Source organism: Corythoichthys intestinalis, chromosome 10 (genome assembly GCF_030265065.1).
Source record: "Corythoichthys intestinalis isolate RoL2023-P3 chromosome 10, ASM3026506v1, whole genome shotgun sequence".
Lineage (NCBI taxonomy): Eukaryota > Metazoa > Chordata > Actinopteri > Syngnathiformes > Syngnathidae > Corythoichthys > Corythoichthys intestinalis.
Genome location: NC_080404.1, coordinates 43,790,788 through 43,808,286, shown reverse-complemented (window position 1 = coordinate 43,808,286; position 17,499 = coordinate 43,790,788). Strand labels below are relative to the sequence as shown.

At 39.2% G+C, this 17,499-nt stretch overlaps 1 protein-coding gene and 1 non-coding gene across 3 annotated transcripts in view; both read left to right on the top strand.

Moving 5' to 3' along the window:
• Positions 1-17,499, top strand: part of plekhh2 (pleckstrin homology domain containing, family H (with MyTH4 domain) member 2) — a 79,731-nt gene that overhangs the window by 16,982 nt on the left and 45,250 nt on the right. Inside the window, exons 3-13 of one of the 2 annotated variants that reach the window (XM_057847683.1) lie at positions 1,942-2,004; positions 2,079-2,228; positions 5,493-5,576; positions 5,678-5,759; positions 5,829-6,017; positions 7,919-8,772; positions 16,483-16,558; positions 16,631-16,725; positions 16,827-16,986; positions 17,148-17,281; positions 17,353-17,466. In XM_057847683.1, the coding sequence (XP_057703666.1) occupies positions 1,942-2,004; positions 2,079-2,228; positions 5,493-5,576; positions 5,678-5,759; positions 5,829-6,017; positions 7,919-8,772; positions 16,483-16,558; positions 16,631-16,725; positions 16,827-16,986; positions 17,148-17,281; positions 17,353-17,466 (2,001 nt within the window). Of the gene's footprint in view, positions 1-1,941; positions 2,005-2,078; positions 2,229-5,492; positions 5,577-5,677; positions 5,760-5,828; positions 6,018-7,918; positions 8,773-16,482; positions 16,559-16,630; positions 16,726-16,826; positions 16,987-17,144; positions 17,282-17,352; positions 17,467-17,499 lie in introns of both variants that reach the window. The other variant, XM_057847682.1, reaches the window with a different exon arrangement.
• On the top strand, positions 12,434-12,527 carry trnai-uau (transfer RNA isoleucine (anticodon UAU)). The gene is made up of 2 exons: positions 12,434-12,471; positions 12,492-12,527. It is a non-coding gene; the product is annotated as a tRNA-Ile (tRNA).

Below are 17,499 nucleotides of genomic sequence, written 5' to 3'. Positions count from 1 at the left end.
TCCACTTTGGCCAAGACCAAAGAGCTGTCGAAGGACAACAGAGACAAAATTGTAGACCTGCACCAGGCTGGGAAGACTGAATCTTCAATAGGTAAAACGCTTGGTGTAAAGAAATCAACTGTGGGAGCAATTATTAGAAAATGGAAGACATACAAGACCACTGATAATCTCCCTAGATCTGGGGCTCCATGCAAGATCTCACCCCGTGGCATCAAAATGATAACAAGAACCGTGACCAAAAATCTCAGAACCACACGAGGGGACCTAGTGAATGAGCTACAGAGAGCTGGGACCACAGTAACAAAGGCTACTATCAGTAACACAATGCGCCGCCTGGGACTCAACTCCTGCACTGCCAGACGTGTCCCCCTGCTGAAGAAAGTACACGTCCAGGCCCGTCTGCAGTTCACTAGAGAGCATTTGGATGATCCTGAAGAGGACTGGGAGAATGTGTTATGGTCAGATGAAACCAAAATAGAACTTTTTGGTAGAAACATAGCTTCTCGTGTTTGGAGGAGAAAGAACACTGAATTGCATCTGAAGAACACCATACCCCCTGTGAATCATGGGGGTGGAAACATCATGCTTTGGGGCTGTTTTTCTGCAAAGGGACCAAGATGACTGATCTGTGTAAAAGAAAGAATGAATGGGGCCACGTTTCGAGAGATTTTGAGTGAAAATCTCCTTCTATCAGCAAGGGCATTGAAGATGAGAAGTGGCTGGGTCTTTCAGCATAACAATGATCCATAACACACATCCAGGGTAACAAAGGAGTGGCTTCGTAAGAAGTATTTTAAGGTCCTGGAGTGGCCTAGCCAGTCTCCAGATCTCAACCCCATAGAAAATCTGGGGAGGGAGTTGAAAGTCCATGTTGCCCAATGACAGCCCCAAAACATCACTGCTCTAGAGGAGATCTGCATGAAGGAATGGGCCAAAACACCAGCAACAGTGTGTTAAAAGTTTGTGAATAGTTACACAAAACGTTTGGCCTTTGTTATTGCCAACAAAGGGTAGATAACAAAGTATTGAGATGAACTTTTGGTATTAACCAAATACTTATTTTCCACCATGATTTGCAAATAAATTCTTTAAAAATCAAACAATGTGATTTTCTGTTTTTTTCCCACATTCTGTCTTTCATGGTTGAGGTTTACCCACGTTGACAATTACAGGCCTCTCTAATATTTTCAAGTGGGAGAACTTGCACAATTAGTGGTTGACTAAATACTTATTTGCCTCACTGTAGTCTCTTTTTCTCATTTTAGTTTCGATATGAGTCCACCGTGTTGACCTTTAATTCAGTAAAAGTCTTTTTTTATGAGTTACTTGCGGAAAGATTGTTTGAGCTTCATTAGGATCACTGGAAACTTTAAGGGGGCTCTTGGTCTTTGTACTTTCATATGAGCATATATAGCAAAATGTTTGAGGATTACTGTCAATGAACATATTATGATTTTCCATTGACATCTAATCCTCCGTGAAGCCCCAACATTTGAGTTGAAGAAGCTTTCCCAGCAACTTCCACTACAGTAAGCTGAAGATTTCAGAGGAAAATTCATGAAGTCATTCCTTTACTCACTGTATTGAGTGTTTTCGATTATGTCGTGTAGGCATGCACACGTATGCATGTGTTACAGATTTTCTGTAAACTTGGTGACTTGTTAGCTTTGCTTCCATTTTCCAGTCACACACAATTTTACATGCTCAAGTAACATGCAAAGCTCTGTTTTCACCTGGAGAGATGTGACACCTCATTTTCATTACGCAACAATTGAAAAACAAAATTGTACTTGTGTGTGTTTTTGAGCGATCGATCCCTCTGTAGCTAAGGAAATAACTTCACTTTGCCTACCTTGTCTGTCTCACAGTTCAGAGGTCCTTAGTTCTCTTATACATTGTGTTTGAAAGCAACAATGTAGCCAATTTGCTGTTCTCTCACAGATTCAGCAACTCGAGACCCAAGTGATTGACGCGGAAAAGAGAGCATTTACAGCTCAGCAGCAGGTAAACAGCATCAAACAGCTCATTGTTTACCGCATGGGTTTTGCTTTGTTGAGTGTACCTGTGTATAACCTCAGGTGCAGTGGATGGAGGAGAAGCTGAGAGCTCCAGATGGTCAGCCTGAAGATTCAGAAAAGCTGTGGTTTGAGCGATGCCAAGAGCTTCAGGCTTTGGTGCAGGAGAAGGAAGATGTCATCAGCCAGTTAGAGCAGCAGCTGGAAGAGCAGGTAAAAAACTCAAACGTAAATTGAAATATTAGAAAGCACAGTCCCTGACAAAAGTCTTGTCGCTTATCCATTTTGTAGAAACAATTGCTAATAACTAGAGATGTGGGTCTGATCACGTCATTTTCAAAGTATCGGAATCGGCAAAAAAATATCGGACATGCCTTTTTTTAATATAGATATATTTTTTAAATAAATAGTTTTCTGATTGTATTTAACGTTACAGACATAATATGTTACACTCATCCAGAGTCTTTAGTTTAGGCTTAAGGTAGGGTTATCGAATTTATCCCGATAACGGTGGTAATTAAAGTTCAAAAAATGTATCACGATAAAATATTTTACGCAATTAATGCATGTACTGCACGACCCATTCACGCATTGTCGTGTTCAATCTGTAATGGCGCCATTTTAACTATATAGAGAGCTAAAAGACAGCGTAAGATGAGTAGAGTGATTTTTGGCAGCCTTTGGAGCTTTTTGAAGTTGGCTAAAGCCTTACGATCCCTCTCCCTACGATTAGAAATATCGTGGGAAGCAATGTGGGGAAGCAAGGTAGCAATTGATCTTTTTTCTTAACACCTTATGTTATTTCCCAACGCAGAGAACATATAACAATTGGTAGCACTACGCACAGTCATGGTTGCACTTCCCATCATGCATTTGGGCATGGTTACAGTATCATTTACTAAAAGCTCAACAAATACACTAGATGGCAATATTTAGTCACAATATACAAAGTCACATTTATCCTTTAAGAATTACAAGTCTTTTTTATCCGTGGATCCCTCTCACAGGAAGAATGTTAATAATGTAAATGCCATCTTGAGGATTTATTGTCATAATAAACAAATACAGTACTTATGTACTGTATGTTGAATGCATATATTCGTCTGAGTTTTATTCATTTTTTTCTTAATGCATTGCCAAAATGTATATGATCAGGAAAAATGATCGGGAATGATTGGAATTGAATCGGATCGGGAAATATCGGGATCGGCAGATACTCAAACTAAAACGATCGGGCTTGGATCGGGAGCAAAAAAACATGATCAGAACAACCCTACTAATTTCAAATACAAAAATATGTTACATAACATAAGCGAATTAATTAGTGGTACTGTGAGATCCAAATGTTATATTTTGTATGACTTCCATGGGCTTCGGCAAGGATTCATACAATTTATCGATGAGGTCATTAGGAACATCAAAAAAAGCAGTCTTGCGTGCCCCCCAGAGTCCATCAACATTCTTGGGTTTCGTCTTCCATGCTTCCTCTTTCATCCTACTCCAAACATGCTCAATGATGTTCATGTCATGTGACTGGGCTGTCCAGTCCTGGAGGATCTTGAACTTCTTTGCCTTGAAGAACTTTGAGGTAGAGATTGAAGTATGCGATGGAGCACCATCCTGCTGCAGAATTTGTCCCTTTTAATGGTTAGGAATGTAAGAGGCAGCTAAGATTTGTTGATATTTCAGACTATTTATCTCTCAGGGTGCAGACAATTTAAAAACCGTGTGGCATTTGCCAAGGCCCACAGCCTGTCAAAAGGATGGACGGTGGAAACGTGGCAAAAGGTGGATTTTTCAGATGAATTATCCATTGAATTACATCACAGTAGCCGCAAATATTGCAAACATTGCAGGAGACCTACTGGAGCCTGCGTGGATCCGAGATTAACTCAAAAAACAGTGAAGTTTGGTGGTGGCAAAATCATGGTCTAGGGTTACATCCAGTATGGGGGTGTGCGAGCTATCTGCAGCGTGGAAGGCAACATAAATAGTCTGAAATATCAACAAATCTTAGCTGCCTCTCACATTCCTAACAATAAAAAGGGACAAATTCTGCAGCAGGATGGTGCTCCATCGCATACTTCAACCTCGACCTCAAACTTCCTCAAGGCAAAGAAGATCAAGATCCTCCAGGACTGGCCAGCCCAGTCACCAGACATGAACAACATTGAGCATGTCTGGAGTAGGATGAAAGAGGAAGCATGGAAGACGAAACCCAAGAATGTTGATGGACTCTGGGGGGCATGCAAGACTGCTTTCTTTGATGTTCCTGATGACTTCATCAATAAATTGTATGAATCCTTGCTGAAGCTCATGGAAGTCATACAAAATATTAAATTTGGATCTCACAGCAGCACTACTTAATTTGCTTATGTGATGTAACATATTTTTGTATTTGAAGTACATTTTTTGTTCAATTTTCACACTATTTTCTGTAGGCGACAAAACTTTTGTCTTGCCAAAATTTGACCTCTATGTCTTCATGAAATGATAAATCTTTTTTCAATGAAACAAATATATTTTTGTTAGGGCTGTCAAATGGTTAAAAATTTTAAACGAGTTAATCACAGCTTAAAAATTAATTAATCGTAATTAATCGCAATTCAAACCATCTGTAAAATATGCCATATTTTTCTGTAAATTATTGTTGGAATGGAAAGATAAGACACAAGACGGATGTATACATTGAACATACTGTACATAAGTACTGTATTTGTTTACTATGACAATAAATCAACAAGATGGCATCAACATTAACATTCTGTTAAAGCGATCCATTGATAGAAAGACTTGTAGTTCTTAAAAGATAAATGTTAGTACAAGTTATGGAAATTCTATATTAAAACTCCTCTTAATGTTTCGTTTTAATAAAATTTGTAAAATTTTCAATCAAAAAATAAACTAGTAGGTCGCCATTGTTGATGTCAATAATTACACAATTCTCATGGTCATAAAATCAGTCGCACCCAAGCGCCAGCAGAGGGCGACAAAACTCCAGAAAACACAAGTAACAAGTGCACACGACCCTGTGCTGTCATTTTAATCTGTTTGAGCGGGGCATGTGCGCTAATGACGTCAAATATTTTGACGCGATTAATTTAAAAAATTAATTACCGCCCGTTAACGCGATAATTTTGACAGCCCTAATTTTTGTACATTCAACATCATTTGGGAGGGTCTTAGCTTTCATATGAGCCATTTCTGAAACCAATTCAATAATTAAAAGTCAGGTTATTAGCAATTGTTTCTACAAAATGGATAAGCAACAAGACTTTTGTCAGGGACTGTAGAGTACAGATATTCAGTATGCAACAGCCAATGTTTTGTCCGGAGGTAGAAGCACACCTACAGACATCGAAAACTGTACAAAAAAAAATAATAATAATAATAATGATAATAATTCGTCCAACAATGTACACTTTAAAAAATATAATGTTTGTATGGTTTGTAACCTGTGTTGTTTCCTTCTCAAAGAAACAGTCAAGACTTCAAGATGCCAAGACTGTGGAGGAGAAAGCAGCCAAGATCAAGGAATGGGTGATGCAGAAATTGTCAGAGGTAGTGAAAAAATGGTGGTCTATGATATCAATCTCTTTGCATAATCAGTTTGTGAGTTGCTAGTTTACAACCACCTCCACCAAAGGCATGTTTCCTCTCAGTTTGAAGGAGAGAACGCTGCATTAAGGGAAACCAACAAACAGCAGGAAACTCAAATTAGTGAGCTAAAGAAGAAAATGGAAGGTCTGTAAGAGATGTAAGGCTTTTTTATCATCTGTTACCATGCTACATCATGTATTGGTCCTTTTCCAGAATTTGAACAGAAATGTTCAGGTAGACGAACAGTTCCCTGCAAGCCAGGTGAAGCCCAACGTGTTAGCAGCCTGACATTTGGCTGCTTCCAGGTGAGCGGGAAGAGTGCACAGGTTCTGACAGGGCCTGTTCCCTCCCAAAGGAGCCTCAGTACTGAGACTGAAGAGACTGACGACGCGGTCAACAACGGTAATGATGCTTTATATGAGGAAACAACTGCTGGGGTAGATGTGGGTAATATGTCATTCTAAGTACAGATCCCAAGCTGCAAGTCTTAAGGTCTGGTATTGGAGGTCATTAAATGCAGTCATATTTTAAAAAAGTGTCCTCTGAGCGTAGTTTTTGAAAAGTATCTTAAGCAGGGCTGTCAAAATTATCGCGTTAACGGGCGGTAATTAATTTTTTAAATTCATCACGTTAAAATTAGGGCTGTCAAAATTATCGCGTTAACGAGCGTTAATTTAATCACGTTAAAATATTTGACGCAATTAACGCATGCACTGAATGACCAGCTCGCACATTGCCTCAAACAGATTAGAGGCCGTTTATGGACATTAAGAGTGAAGAGAATGCCACCGGCCGCTTGGGGGCAGCGCCGTTCCATACTAATGTTATTTCTTCTAGACGTGGGAGAATTAGTAGTTGTGAGATGTTTATGCTGTATGCACAATGCAATGCAAATTGCTATTTGTGCTCCACACACATTTCGGTAAGTTTTCTTTCTTTTAGTGGCAATTATGTGTCTCTTGTTGTATTTTGGGTAAGATATGTGCAGAGATATATATATCTTATAAAGGCGAGTGGACCGTTTATTGGCATAAGCTTCTCCTTCACAACAAACATAAGTATCGTTTAGTGAAAGCACAACAAAAATAATATTCCTATCTCTTTCAAAAAAAATAATGTTCACAAAAAGAAAACCACTTCAGTCTATAGTAATGAGGCCCTATTCTCACAGTTAAACAACAATGCAAAATGAACTGGCATTCCATATCAAAATAGCTATGCAAAATACACGTAAAACTTACTCAGACTTTGGTCACTCTATTCTTATTATTGTTATTTTTATTCTTATTATTATTATATTAACTCTACTTTTGATGGAAAATTTTACAAATTCTATTAAAACGAAAACATGAAGAGGGGTTTTAATATATAATTACTATAACTTGTAACTATAACATTTGTCTTTTAAGAACTACAAGTCTTTCTATCCGTTGATCACTTTAACAGAAAGAATGTTAATAATGCCATTTGTGGATTTTGTGTTATAATAAACAAATACAGTACTTATGTACAGTATGTTGTATGTATATATCCGCCTTGTGTCTTATCTTTCCATTCCAACAATAATTTACAGAAAAATATGGCATATTTTATAGATGGCTTGAATTGCGATTAATTGCAATTAATTACGATTAATTAATTTTTAAGCTGTAATTAACTCGATTAAAAATTTTAACCGTTTGACACCCCTAGTTAAAATATTTGATGCAATTAACGCACATGCCCTGCTCAAACAGATTAAAATGACAGCACAGTGCAATGCCAACTTGTTACTTGTGTTTTTTTTAGTTTTGTCACCCTCTGCTGGCGCTTGGGTGCGACTGATTTTATGGGCTTAAGCACCCATGAGCATTGTGTAATTATTGACATCAACAATGGCGGGCTACTAGTTTATTTTTTGGATTGAAAATTTTACAAATTTTATTAAAACGAAAACATTAAGAGGGGTTTTAATATAAAAATTCTATAACTTGTACTAACATTTATCATTTAAGAACTACAAGTCTTTCTATCCATGGAGCGCTTTAACAGAATGTTATTAATGTTAATGCCATCTTGTTGATTTATTGTTACAAACAACAAATACAGTACTTATGTACCGTATGTTGAATGTAGATATCCATCTTGTGTCTTATCTTTCCATTCCAACAATAGTTGACAGAAAAATATGGCATATTTTATAGATGGTTTGAATTGCGATTAATTACGATTAATTAATTTTTAAGCTGTAATTAACTCGATTAAAAATTTTAATCGTTTGACAGCCCTAATCTTAAGACATATCCTCCCTTTTATTCTAACAGAGACTACAAGAAAGCAGACAGCCTCCACAGCGAAAGGTGCAGAAGTCCATAGACCAGATCAAACTGGACTGCTGGGTACTCATCTGGAGGAGAATGAGAACATTAATCCATTGGATTTTAGCGTGAGCAGGCCAGATTCTTGTAGTGTTTCTTCAGTGCTCTCAAGAGCTGGAGGTGGTTGTGAAGTCAGAGAACGAGGTCTGGAGTTAAGTCGCGCTGACAGCGAGGCTTACTTGACAGCCTCGGATGACAGCAGCTCTCTTTTTGACGACGACATGCAGCGAACCGAGCGGCCCAGCGTTCTGGGGATGTCAGGCGGAGCACATGGGGAGTGTAAAATGAGGGAGGACAGCTCCTCTGACGAGCTCAATAAACGATTCCAGTCACAGAGACTTGATTCGTCATCGTCGTCCAGCGAAGCGAAGACCCCCAGCCCCATCGTCACACCAGCTCTCATTCCAAAACGGCCCAACCCACCTCAAGACCTGAGAGATACCCCTGCTTCACCCAAACAACCCAGACTGAGGACCCCAGCAGGGTTGGGGTTGATGCATGCTATGGCCAAGAAGCACCTAAGCCAACCACCAATCAGCACTGAGGCAGCGCACGGACAAACACGTAATGCCCTCAGTATGCTACGCTCCTCCCGGCCACAAGAAACTGACCTTGACCAAGTGCAGGAGGTCGACATGGAAACAGGAAAGGATCCGCCCAATCAGATCAGCCCCGGCTCTCGTACCAAACCCGCAAAGCTTTCCATCCATGCCGCACCGATTCCTGCTGGGTGTCCACAAATAAACTTGGACAGTAACAGCTCACCTCCTACACCTCCTTTACACAGACTCCCCTCCTGGGTAAGAAAGTGAAGACTCTTGTTTATTTTTATCACATTCATTACATTCTATGTCTTTCTATACAGCCACGTTGTGGTAAAGAAAATGGTACTTTATGTTATCGTTAGCCATCTAGAACTAACTTCCTACTAGGGTTGGGAATCTCTGGCATGAAGCCGATTCGATATGTATCTAGATACACAGGTTACGATTCGATTAAAAAAAAAAAAAACGATACATTTTTAAGGCCGAGCGATTCGATACGATTCGATACAGTTTAAGAACGATACGGTTCGATACAGAGCGAAAATGATACGATAGTAAACATTTGTTGTGTGTGTTCGTACAGTATTTTAAACATATAAAAAAAGATTAAAGATTAAATTAAACGACAATTTTTTTTTTTTTTAATGAAAAAAAATAAAGCTTACTATATGACTGTCATTTTGTTGGATGGTATTGATAATAAAACAAAACTCCAGTGACGGACAACAATAAAATGCTGTAATTTAATTACTGTATTTCCTGGTGTTTTGAACAAAAAGGTAAGTCATTTAAGTGGAAACTTTCAACGTAAACATTTTACAAGCAAAAAATATTAATTATATGCAGCGGCTCTAGAAAAAAGAATTAAACCTGCTTGTGTTATCATAAATAAATAATAAATTATGCTTTACCATTGGTATAACTGGGGGAATAAAAACATGGCATTTTAGACAGACAGGTCTATAATCATTACTTTAACCTTATACACAGCAAAGTCATTCACATATGCCTGTGCTTCCACATTTTTTTATTCCTCATCACTGTCTATACCTTTTTTGAAGGGCAGATTTTTCTTGAGGAAGATCAACTGATCCACATGTTCATGTTTAAGTAGACTGCGTTTCGTGGAAACAATATGCCGCCCTTTCCACCATTGTAGTAAGTTATTTTTCAGGGTTAAAAACTCACGATCTCTGTCCCATACAAATCTGGCTGCCTTCATCACAAGTCCGACTTTTGTTTTCCAGGGTGCGTTGAAAATCAATCACTGCACGTCGCTGGCGTGGTGCGCAAACTGTCCATTGTTTTAGCATGTTGCTTCGTTGCCACTACTCGTTTCGTTTTGGGCTGTGAAGAAAACGCTACGGAGCATGCGTTACAGTGGTTTTGTTAGCTCTCGCGTTGTTATGACACGCCTGTGACGATCAGGTAATGACGGCGACTACTAGCGGTTCTGCCGAAATGAATGGGAAGTTGAGGCAACCACGACGGCGGTCACAATCTAAGCGCGCTGTGTGGTGAATGACACAAGAGCAGCATGTGAGGTAAAAGCTAAATTATTATCACATTAAGCAATGCATTGAACTAGGCATTAGAAGCCAATTCTTGTGCTCGCGATAGTCGAATTCTATCTCTACTGTCGGTTCATTGAATATTTAATGGCTAATTACTGTCGAATGCTAACTTTACTATCGATACAGCTGTATCTCTCACCTGTAAAACCAGATATCCGGTCGTATCGGTTTATCGTTCTCAAGCTTACTTCCTACCATGGCCATTTGTCCGACTGTGTTCGTAGATTCAATTAAGATAGTTTACTTTACATTAACATGTTAGTGGCCATTGACAGCGTCAAATCTATTTTGACTGGGAGGGCTTGCAGTGGTAAAGCTGACTTTTAGGGGTCCCTAGTTTCGTGTGAAATTTTTTTTTTAGGTTCGTGTGAATTTTTTAAAAATTTTGTATGGAAATAGATACCATGACGACGAGTGGTGTTGGGTTTAGGGTTAGCTTAGGTCGACAGTTAGGGACCACTAAAAGTAAGCTTTACCTGATTTTTGGCAGTAAGAATATGAAGAGCACGTTTACCATTAGGGGTGTGAAAAAACATCGTTTTACAGGTTAGCAAGTTCACACAGTTGAATGTTATGCTATCGCTGATCAAGGTCAGATTTTCAGTAGCAAAATTAGTGGTGTGTTACCCACCTCCACAACATTGGTGTCTTTTTAAATTACTTACAGTGGCTGCTGCTGGCTGAAAGAAAAAAAAAATCTAATATCCCTCCTCTTCGAAGGGGGCGGCCTGTTGTCGACATGTATTTCTGGCGGGGCTGCTTGAGAATGAGCGTGCATGTGTGTGTCTGTGTTGGGTCAAGTCTTCAGCCAATCAAATGTGTGTTTGGGGGGGGGGACTGGCACATTCAGCAAGTGAAAAGGAGTAAATGTAAGTTTGAACATAATGAAAATAATTCACTTAATAATTGTAGGGTCAATTCTATCCTTACATCATATGGGAAGACAATCTGACTTACTGGTATAACTGAACTCATTATATAATGCATATAAGGTTGTTTAAGGTTGGTGGGGACAATTTGAGCATCCTGAAAAGTTGGTAGTGGTATGTCCCTACTGTCCCCGTGCAAACCTACGGCCTTACTAGTTAGTTTGAATAATTGAATAATTGGATTAGGAACTTTCAATGCGTTGCAGAATAAATTTTAGGAGATGTAAAACAAAGGCTTGCTAAGATTGCACTTTCAAAAGAGCAATAAATGCCCATACAAAATGAAATTCCCGAGTGTTTCCTCAAACTATGGACTTTCATTTAAAACTTCATTAAAATACCTGAGCTTAGCCTCAAACAGTATGAAAAAAAAAATAGATAAATGTGATCTAAGTACAACAAGAGAACAACTGGCTAACTTAGCATAGCAAAAGATAGCTAGCTTAAATGCAATAAAATGCTAACGTTTTTCAACAATGCTGTTAACATATCATTCAAACACATATTCCCCCCAAAATTGGCTATATATACTGCTAAACTAAATAAACGAATATGTAAAAAAAACCTTCTGTTGGTCAGGGAGCATCTGGATTCAGCCATGTTAAATGAGTTATGTCATATTCACTGTTGCCACTAGAGGGCAGTGTATCCACCTAAATCAGTAAAAACTAAATGCAATACTTTCAAAGCAAACCATTACAATGCCACTCTAAACGAATACTCGAAGCAGCAAAATTTGATTCAAAGCCTTTTTCTAATCGATTTACTCGAGTTAATCGAATTATCGTTGCGGCACTAATGGTGATATTTCGTGATACTTTGCATCCAAAAAGATTATCGATACGCTCATGCCAAGAATCGAGATATCGTTTTAAAAAGGTGTCAAAAATAAGAAACCAACAAGTTGCTTCCACCATAAGAGTATCTCCGTTAACTCTACGGCTGCCACTGATGGTTCGTTCATTCGAAACCAGACCATTCACAGTCACTCCGATTTTCCTTGCATTTACTGTTCACTTTCTGTTAATTTTAGAGCATTTACAGGTCACCTCCTGTTTAGTTTGAGTCACTGCGTATTCATTCCTCGGTCACTTCCTGTTCTGTAACCCAAAATCAACAGGAAGTGACCGATAAAATGCCCCAAAATTACCTTGTTGTCTGGCAATGGCTGCAATTAACGTCATTAGAAGTGGGAAGGGTTCATTTGCTGCCACCCTTCCAGTTCGATTATATTGGACGTCTACTAGAGAGAATACTGTCAGTACAAATGTATCCTTTTATTCACATTTGCATTCTGGACAGTGGTTTCAGTTGTGTATTGCCCACTCTTTGAAACAATAGAGTCAGAATGCTGAATGCCAGTGCAGATGAGGGCCAACAAATTAAAAAATGTTCCTATACAGCTGTTTTTGTGCTCCAGTGGCGCAATCGGCCAGCGCGCGGTACTTATAGAACAGTATGTTGTAGAGCTATGCCGAGGTTGTGAGTTCAAGCCTCACCTGGAGCAAGACTTAGTGTTTTAAGATTACCTGTAACTGCCAATAAGTACAGAAAGTAGGGTTGTGACAATATTTCGAAAAGGTGATATGTCACGATACTTTGTAGGCCAATAGGTTTTCGGTTTGCTACCACCAAGAATCATTTTTTATGAAGGTCTCACTGTTTTTAAAAAGAAACCTACTGCTTGCTACCAATATCTTGCATTTAAATAATATCTATGTTAGCTCACTGGCTACCATTGACAGTGCTAGACATGAAGTTTATTTTGACCAGGTTCATACCGCGTTTCTTAATGCACAAATCTGATTTTTTTGTCATAACTGTTTTTTTTGTTTTTTTGGGGGGGGCGTGCCCGTTCGGACTGCGTTTGTCCATTGAGCCTGTTCAAGTATCACGCATGCGCACTAATTCGCAGTCTGAGATCCCCTGAGGAAAATGACCCGCATCTGCAGGAGCATCAAAACAAATGACCACACATGCTGGCTCAACGTCATTCAAAGGCGATCATATTTTGATTTCCAAAAAGAGGACCCAAATAACAGACAAAATCTCCGTTTAGTCTTTTATTCAAAATTTTTATGGATCGTTAGCATGCACGCACTTTCCGTGCATGACACACACACATACAGACAGTTTGCCCCGACTCTCGGCCGTGTAAGCAATCTTGAAATATTGCTCATATGGAGTAGAGAGAAAACCGAGCACTCTCAGGCTTATCCTTAACCCATTTTATTTTTTATGACTGTAGTCAAGCCCAACCCCTCCCCAAAAGCCGTGTTCAAAGCAAGCTAGGCGCTAACGCTAGGGTGACCATATTTTGATTTCCAAAAAAGAGGACACTCAGCTTACTACTTGATACTTGAATTTTACTCAAAGTTCACTCAAAGATGTCTATATCACTGTAATATATTTAAAGTGTGCCCCCTCACTCTGGATGTGAAAATGCAGTTTGAAAATTAAAGAAAATAAATAATAATGATTAAAATATAATATATATACAGTGTATATAATGCAGACCCATGGAAATGTAGTCCAGTCAATAACACATACACACAGTAGGCTATGTGCCAACTAAACATTATAATAAATTACTATCACGACAATTGTCCTTGACAAATTGTTATTCCCATTCAATTGATATTCTCATTCAACGTTCTAGATTGCACGCAAACAATAACCGAAGTAAACTGACAAACTATTCAACCAGCATGTTTCCAAACGTAGCAGTTCAAAACTACGTTTCCCATAATGCCTCGCATGGTTTAGCTTACTGATAGCTAGCTGAGGCAAAAATCAAACTTTGCCAGAAACGTTTACAATCATTGGCAGCGCAACGATGCGACACCAAATGGCATTTTACAGTCAAAGCTCCGACAGAAGTCAACAGTTGCCATTATTTACGTATTTATCGTTTAAAAACTTAACAACTGGGCAGGCGTTGTGGCCAAATTGTCAACCCAGTAGATGGCGGTAATGCCTCATGATAGGGGTAAACTGCCAACAAAAACAAGAAGAACTACTCCTTCCCTCCCTGCTAGTAGGAGCCATGTCAACTGCTGCCACCCAGCGGCCGTAGGGATTCTCTTCAAATTGGTCCCGTGAAAAATCATAAAAACCGGACATTTTTATGAATTTATAAAACCCGCCCGGACAACGAGGATACCACGTGAAAGTAGGACTTGTCCGGGCAAAAGAGGACGTTTGGTCACCCTAACTAATGCGCAGTTGCACCGCTACCATAGCGCCCTGTCTCTCTCGCTCTTTGATGACGTAATTGCTGCATGAATTCCGATTTGGGAGACTTGACAGTTCAGACCGCCGCGGCATTCTGGAAAAATGTGGCCCAGATCGGATTTAAACCGCACATGAAAGTGACCCAGATCGGATTTGAAATGGTCCACTTCTATGTGACTTGTCCTGTTCAGACCGTCAAGTTAATGCATCGCTCGAGTCTGAAAAACACGAAGAAATCGGATTAGTGCGTTAAGACCTGCAGTATGAACCAAGCCTTTGACTGGACTGGATACAAAGTTCTGTCAATGGCACTGAAACTAGAGCATTCACAGCTAGTCTTGTGGACATTTACATTACCTTTCCTGTTCATTTTAGGGCATTTACAAGTTACTTCCTGTTGATTTTGAGTCACTTCCTATTCATTTGGCGACATTCTTGAGTCAGTTCCTTTCCAGTAACCCAAAATCAACAGGAAGTGACCCATAAATGCCCCAAAAGGAAAAGGAAGTGACGAAAAATCAACAGCAAGGGACGTGAAATACCCCAAAATTAACTCATTGCCTGGCGTTGGCTGCCACTGACAGCCATAGACGTCCAATTCATTTGAAGTAGGAGGGGCGGCAGCAAAGTCGTTCATTCGCTGCCATCCCTCCCACTTCAAACGAATTGGATGTCTACTAGTTTCAAATTCATTCCAATTCACAGCAGAAGGATGAAGATAATCGTTGTATTGCCATATTATGAGATCACCGTTATCGTGAGCTTTATATCGCAAATGGTAGAGTACCGAGAGATTCCATAGAGGTTCCCATCCCTTATTGACCATACAAAACACCAAATTACATCAAAACAATCTAGCTAAGTTGTTCTGTTGTGTACAGCTTACGTGGTACAAAGTGTAACAAATTTGTTTTTGTATGATACAAACGCAAAATAATTTGTGAAATTTTATGTGTAGTTACCGTAAAATTTACAAAATAATCAAAATTGACAGAACGAGATTGGGAAAACAGCTTCTCACTTAGCCTAAGGCTAGCACAGCTAATATCCAGTACTTGTCAAATTATTTTGTTAGACCCCCCCCCCCCCAGGAAGATGTAAACGTTTCGCGCCCCCCACCCTAACTCACTGCCGCCTCTGTAAATAGTAGCATTTGTCTAATAATTGTATTATTATTATAAGTACACCTCTGCATAACATTGTGTCCTTTTTAATATTAAAGAAAAAATGTAGATCAACTTAATAGTAAATAACTTTGTTAACATTGTTTTGTTTGTAACAGAAAAGATTTCAAGTGCATCACTTTGCCTGAATTTTAAATTAAAAAAAAAGAAAAAGAAAAAAAATTATATCTGAACTGTAAAAATACACTTAAGGTAAAAAATTTTAACACTAAATACTGAGAAATAAAATTTAATAAAATCAATAAATAATAATACATTCAAATTGATTAGCAACATTACCTCATGATAAGAACAATATGCCAAACCATTTGACCAAAAAAAAACAAAATTTAATAGAACTAAGACAAGCGTGTCATTGGACAGAGGGACAGTTTTTAAATTTTATTTTTTTGCACTGAGCAACTTGGTATGCCACCTTATATGATGCCAACAGTGCTTGCTGGTTTACTGATATAACACTGACAAAGTGGGACGATTGTTGGCAATATTTGGCATGTCTTTGCTAAAAAAAAAAAATCAAGCGGCTTGTCAATGTGATTAGAGTTTGTTTAATTTAAGTGATGTCTTCATTGATTTGGCTTCCTGCTGTCCATTGCAAACATTTTTATACACAGACTGGACTTTCCTAGTCTGCCACTGTATTAAAAGTCAAAGCCAAACGCTACACACGCTCCGTCATATTTCCTCGTCTTAGCTCTTTATATCTCCAGTGCTCTTTGCTGTGTGCTCTTGTTTTGGTTAAAAAAATACTGCGCACGCTCTGAAAATGAGCGCGCCAATGCAACCCAGAGTGGACGTGCAATTACACTTTATTCTAGTACGGCAAAAAAGTATGTTCCCCGAGGTCACATGCGCCACCCCTGGCATCGCTCTGTGCCCCCCTGGGGGCCCCCGCCCCACTATTTGAGAAGTAAGGGTTTACAGTGTACATTAATTTCCATTCTTTTCTATGTAACCCTATGATAATGACCAGCCAGGACAAATACTTGCAAAAGTTTCTTAGTTTTTTTCTTTGTCGTCATCGATGTCTGTATGTCTTCAAAGGAGAGTCGCATCTACGCAGTGGCTAAATCTGGAATCAGGTTGTCTGAGACATCTTGCACAGACTCAACTAGCAAAGGTACGGTAGTTAAAGTGACTGTCGTGATGACAAAGTCAAGCCCTGATATGTTTACCTAACTCTGTTTTGTAGACCCCTCTCTGCAAGCATCCTGTCCTGCCTTTGTCATATACACATCACTCATTTATAAAAACATGACCGCACCAGTTTATACAACTCTGAAGGGGGTAAGTACAACAAACACTGTCATGTTGTGTGTTGTGCCTACGACTGTTTAAAAAAGTCTGTCTAAGTTTTATGTTTTGATTGTCTTTGTCAACACCTGAAGAAAGCCACTCTGCTGAGCAACAATCCGTTCTTAGATGAATCATCCAGTTCTGAGGAGTCGTCCAGTTCTGGGGAAGAGGACGGTTCCTTATGCAGCTCGAACACATCTTCCAGCTCTCTGAAGGGCAGCAACCCAGGAAGCCCACGCTCTCTCAAAAGAGGTGCATGTCCCTTATCATGCGAGAAAATTAACCTCAGTGGCAATTACTGAAATTTAAGCATTTTGAAATATACATTATTCCATTTTTAATCACTCTATCACTGGGTTAGGCTTCTTCTCAACCCTAATGAGGGAAAATGAAAATTGCTTCACTTGCAGCAGTGTCCATGTCTTCAATGACATCAGAGAGTGACTATGCCATCCCACCTGATGCCTACTCCACTGATACTGAGTGTTTTGAACCGGAGCAGAAACTCCCTAAAACGTGTTCCTCTGCTGGAGAAAACAGCAAGAATGTGCGTATTCGTATTGCTCGTGGATGGATGGCAAACAGTGTAGTTCGCATTCTTAATATTGCGTGTTTTAGGAATCAATGGAGAAATCAGGCTACCTGCTTAAAATGGTGAAGACATGGAAGAAAACCTGGAAGCGACGCTGGTTTGTCTTGAAAGATGGAGAGCTGCTTTATTATAAATCCCCGGTGAGTTTGTCTAAACACATCTATCAGTTCCAT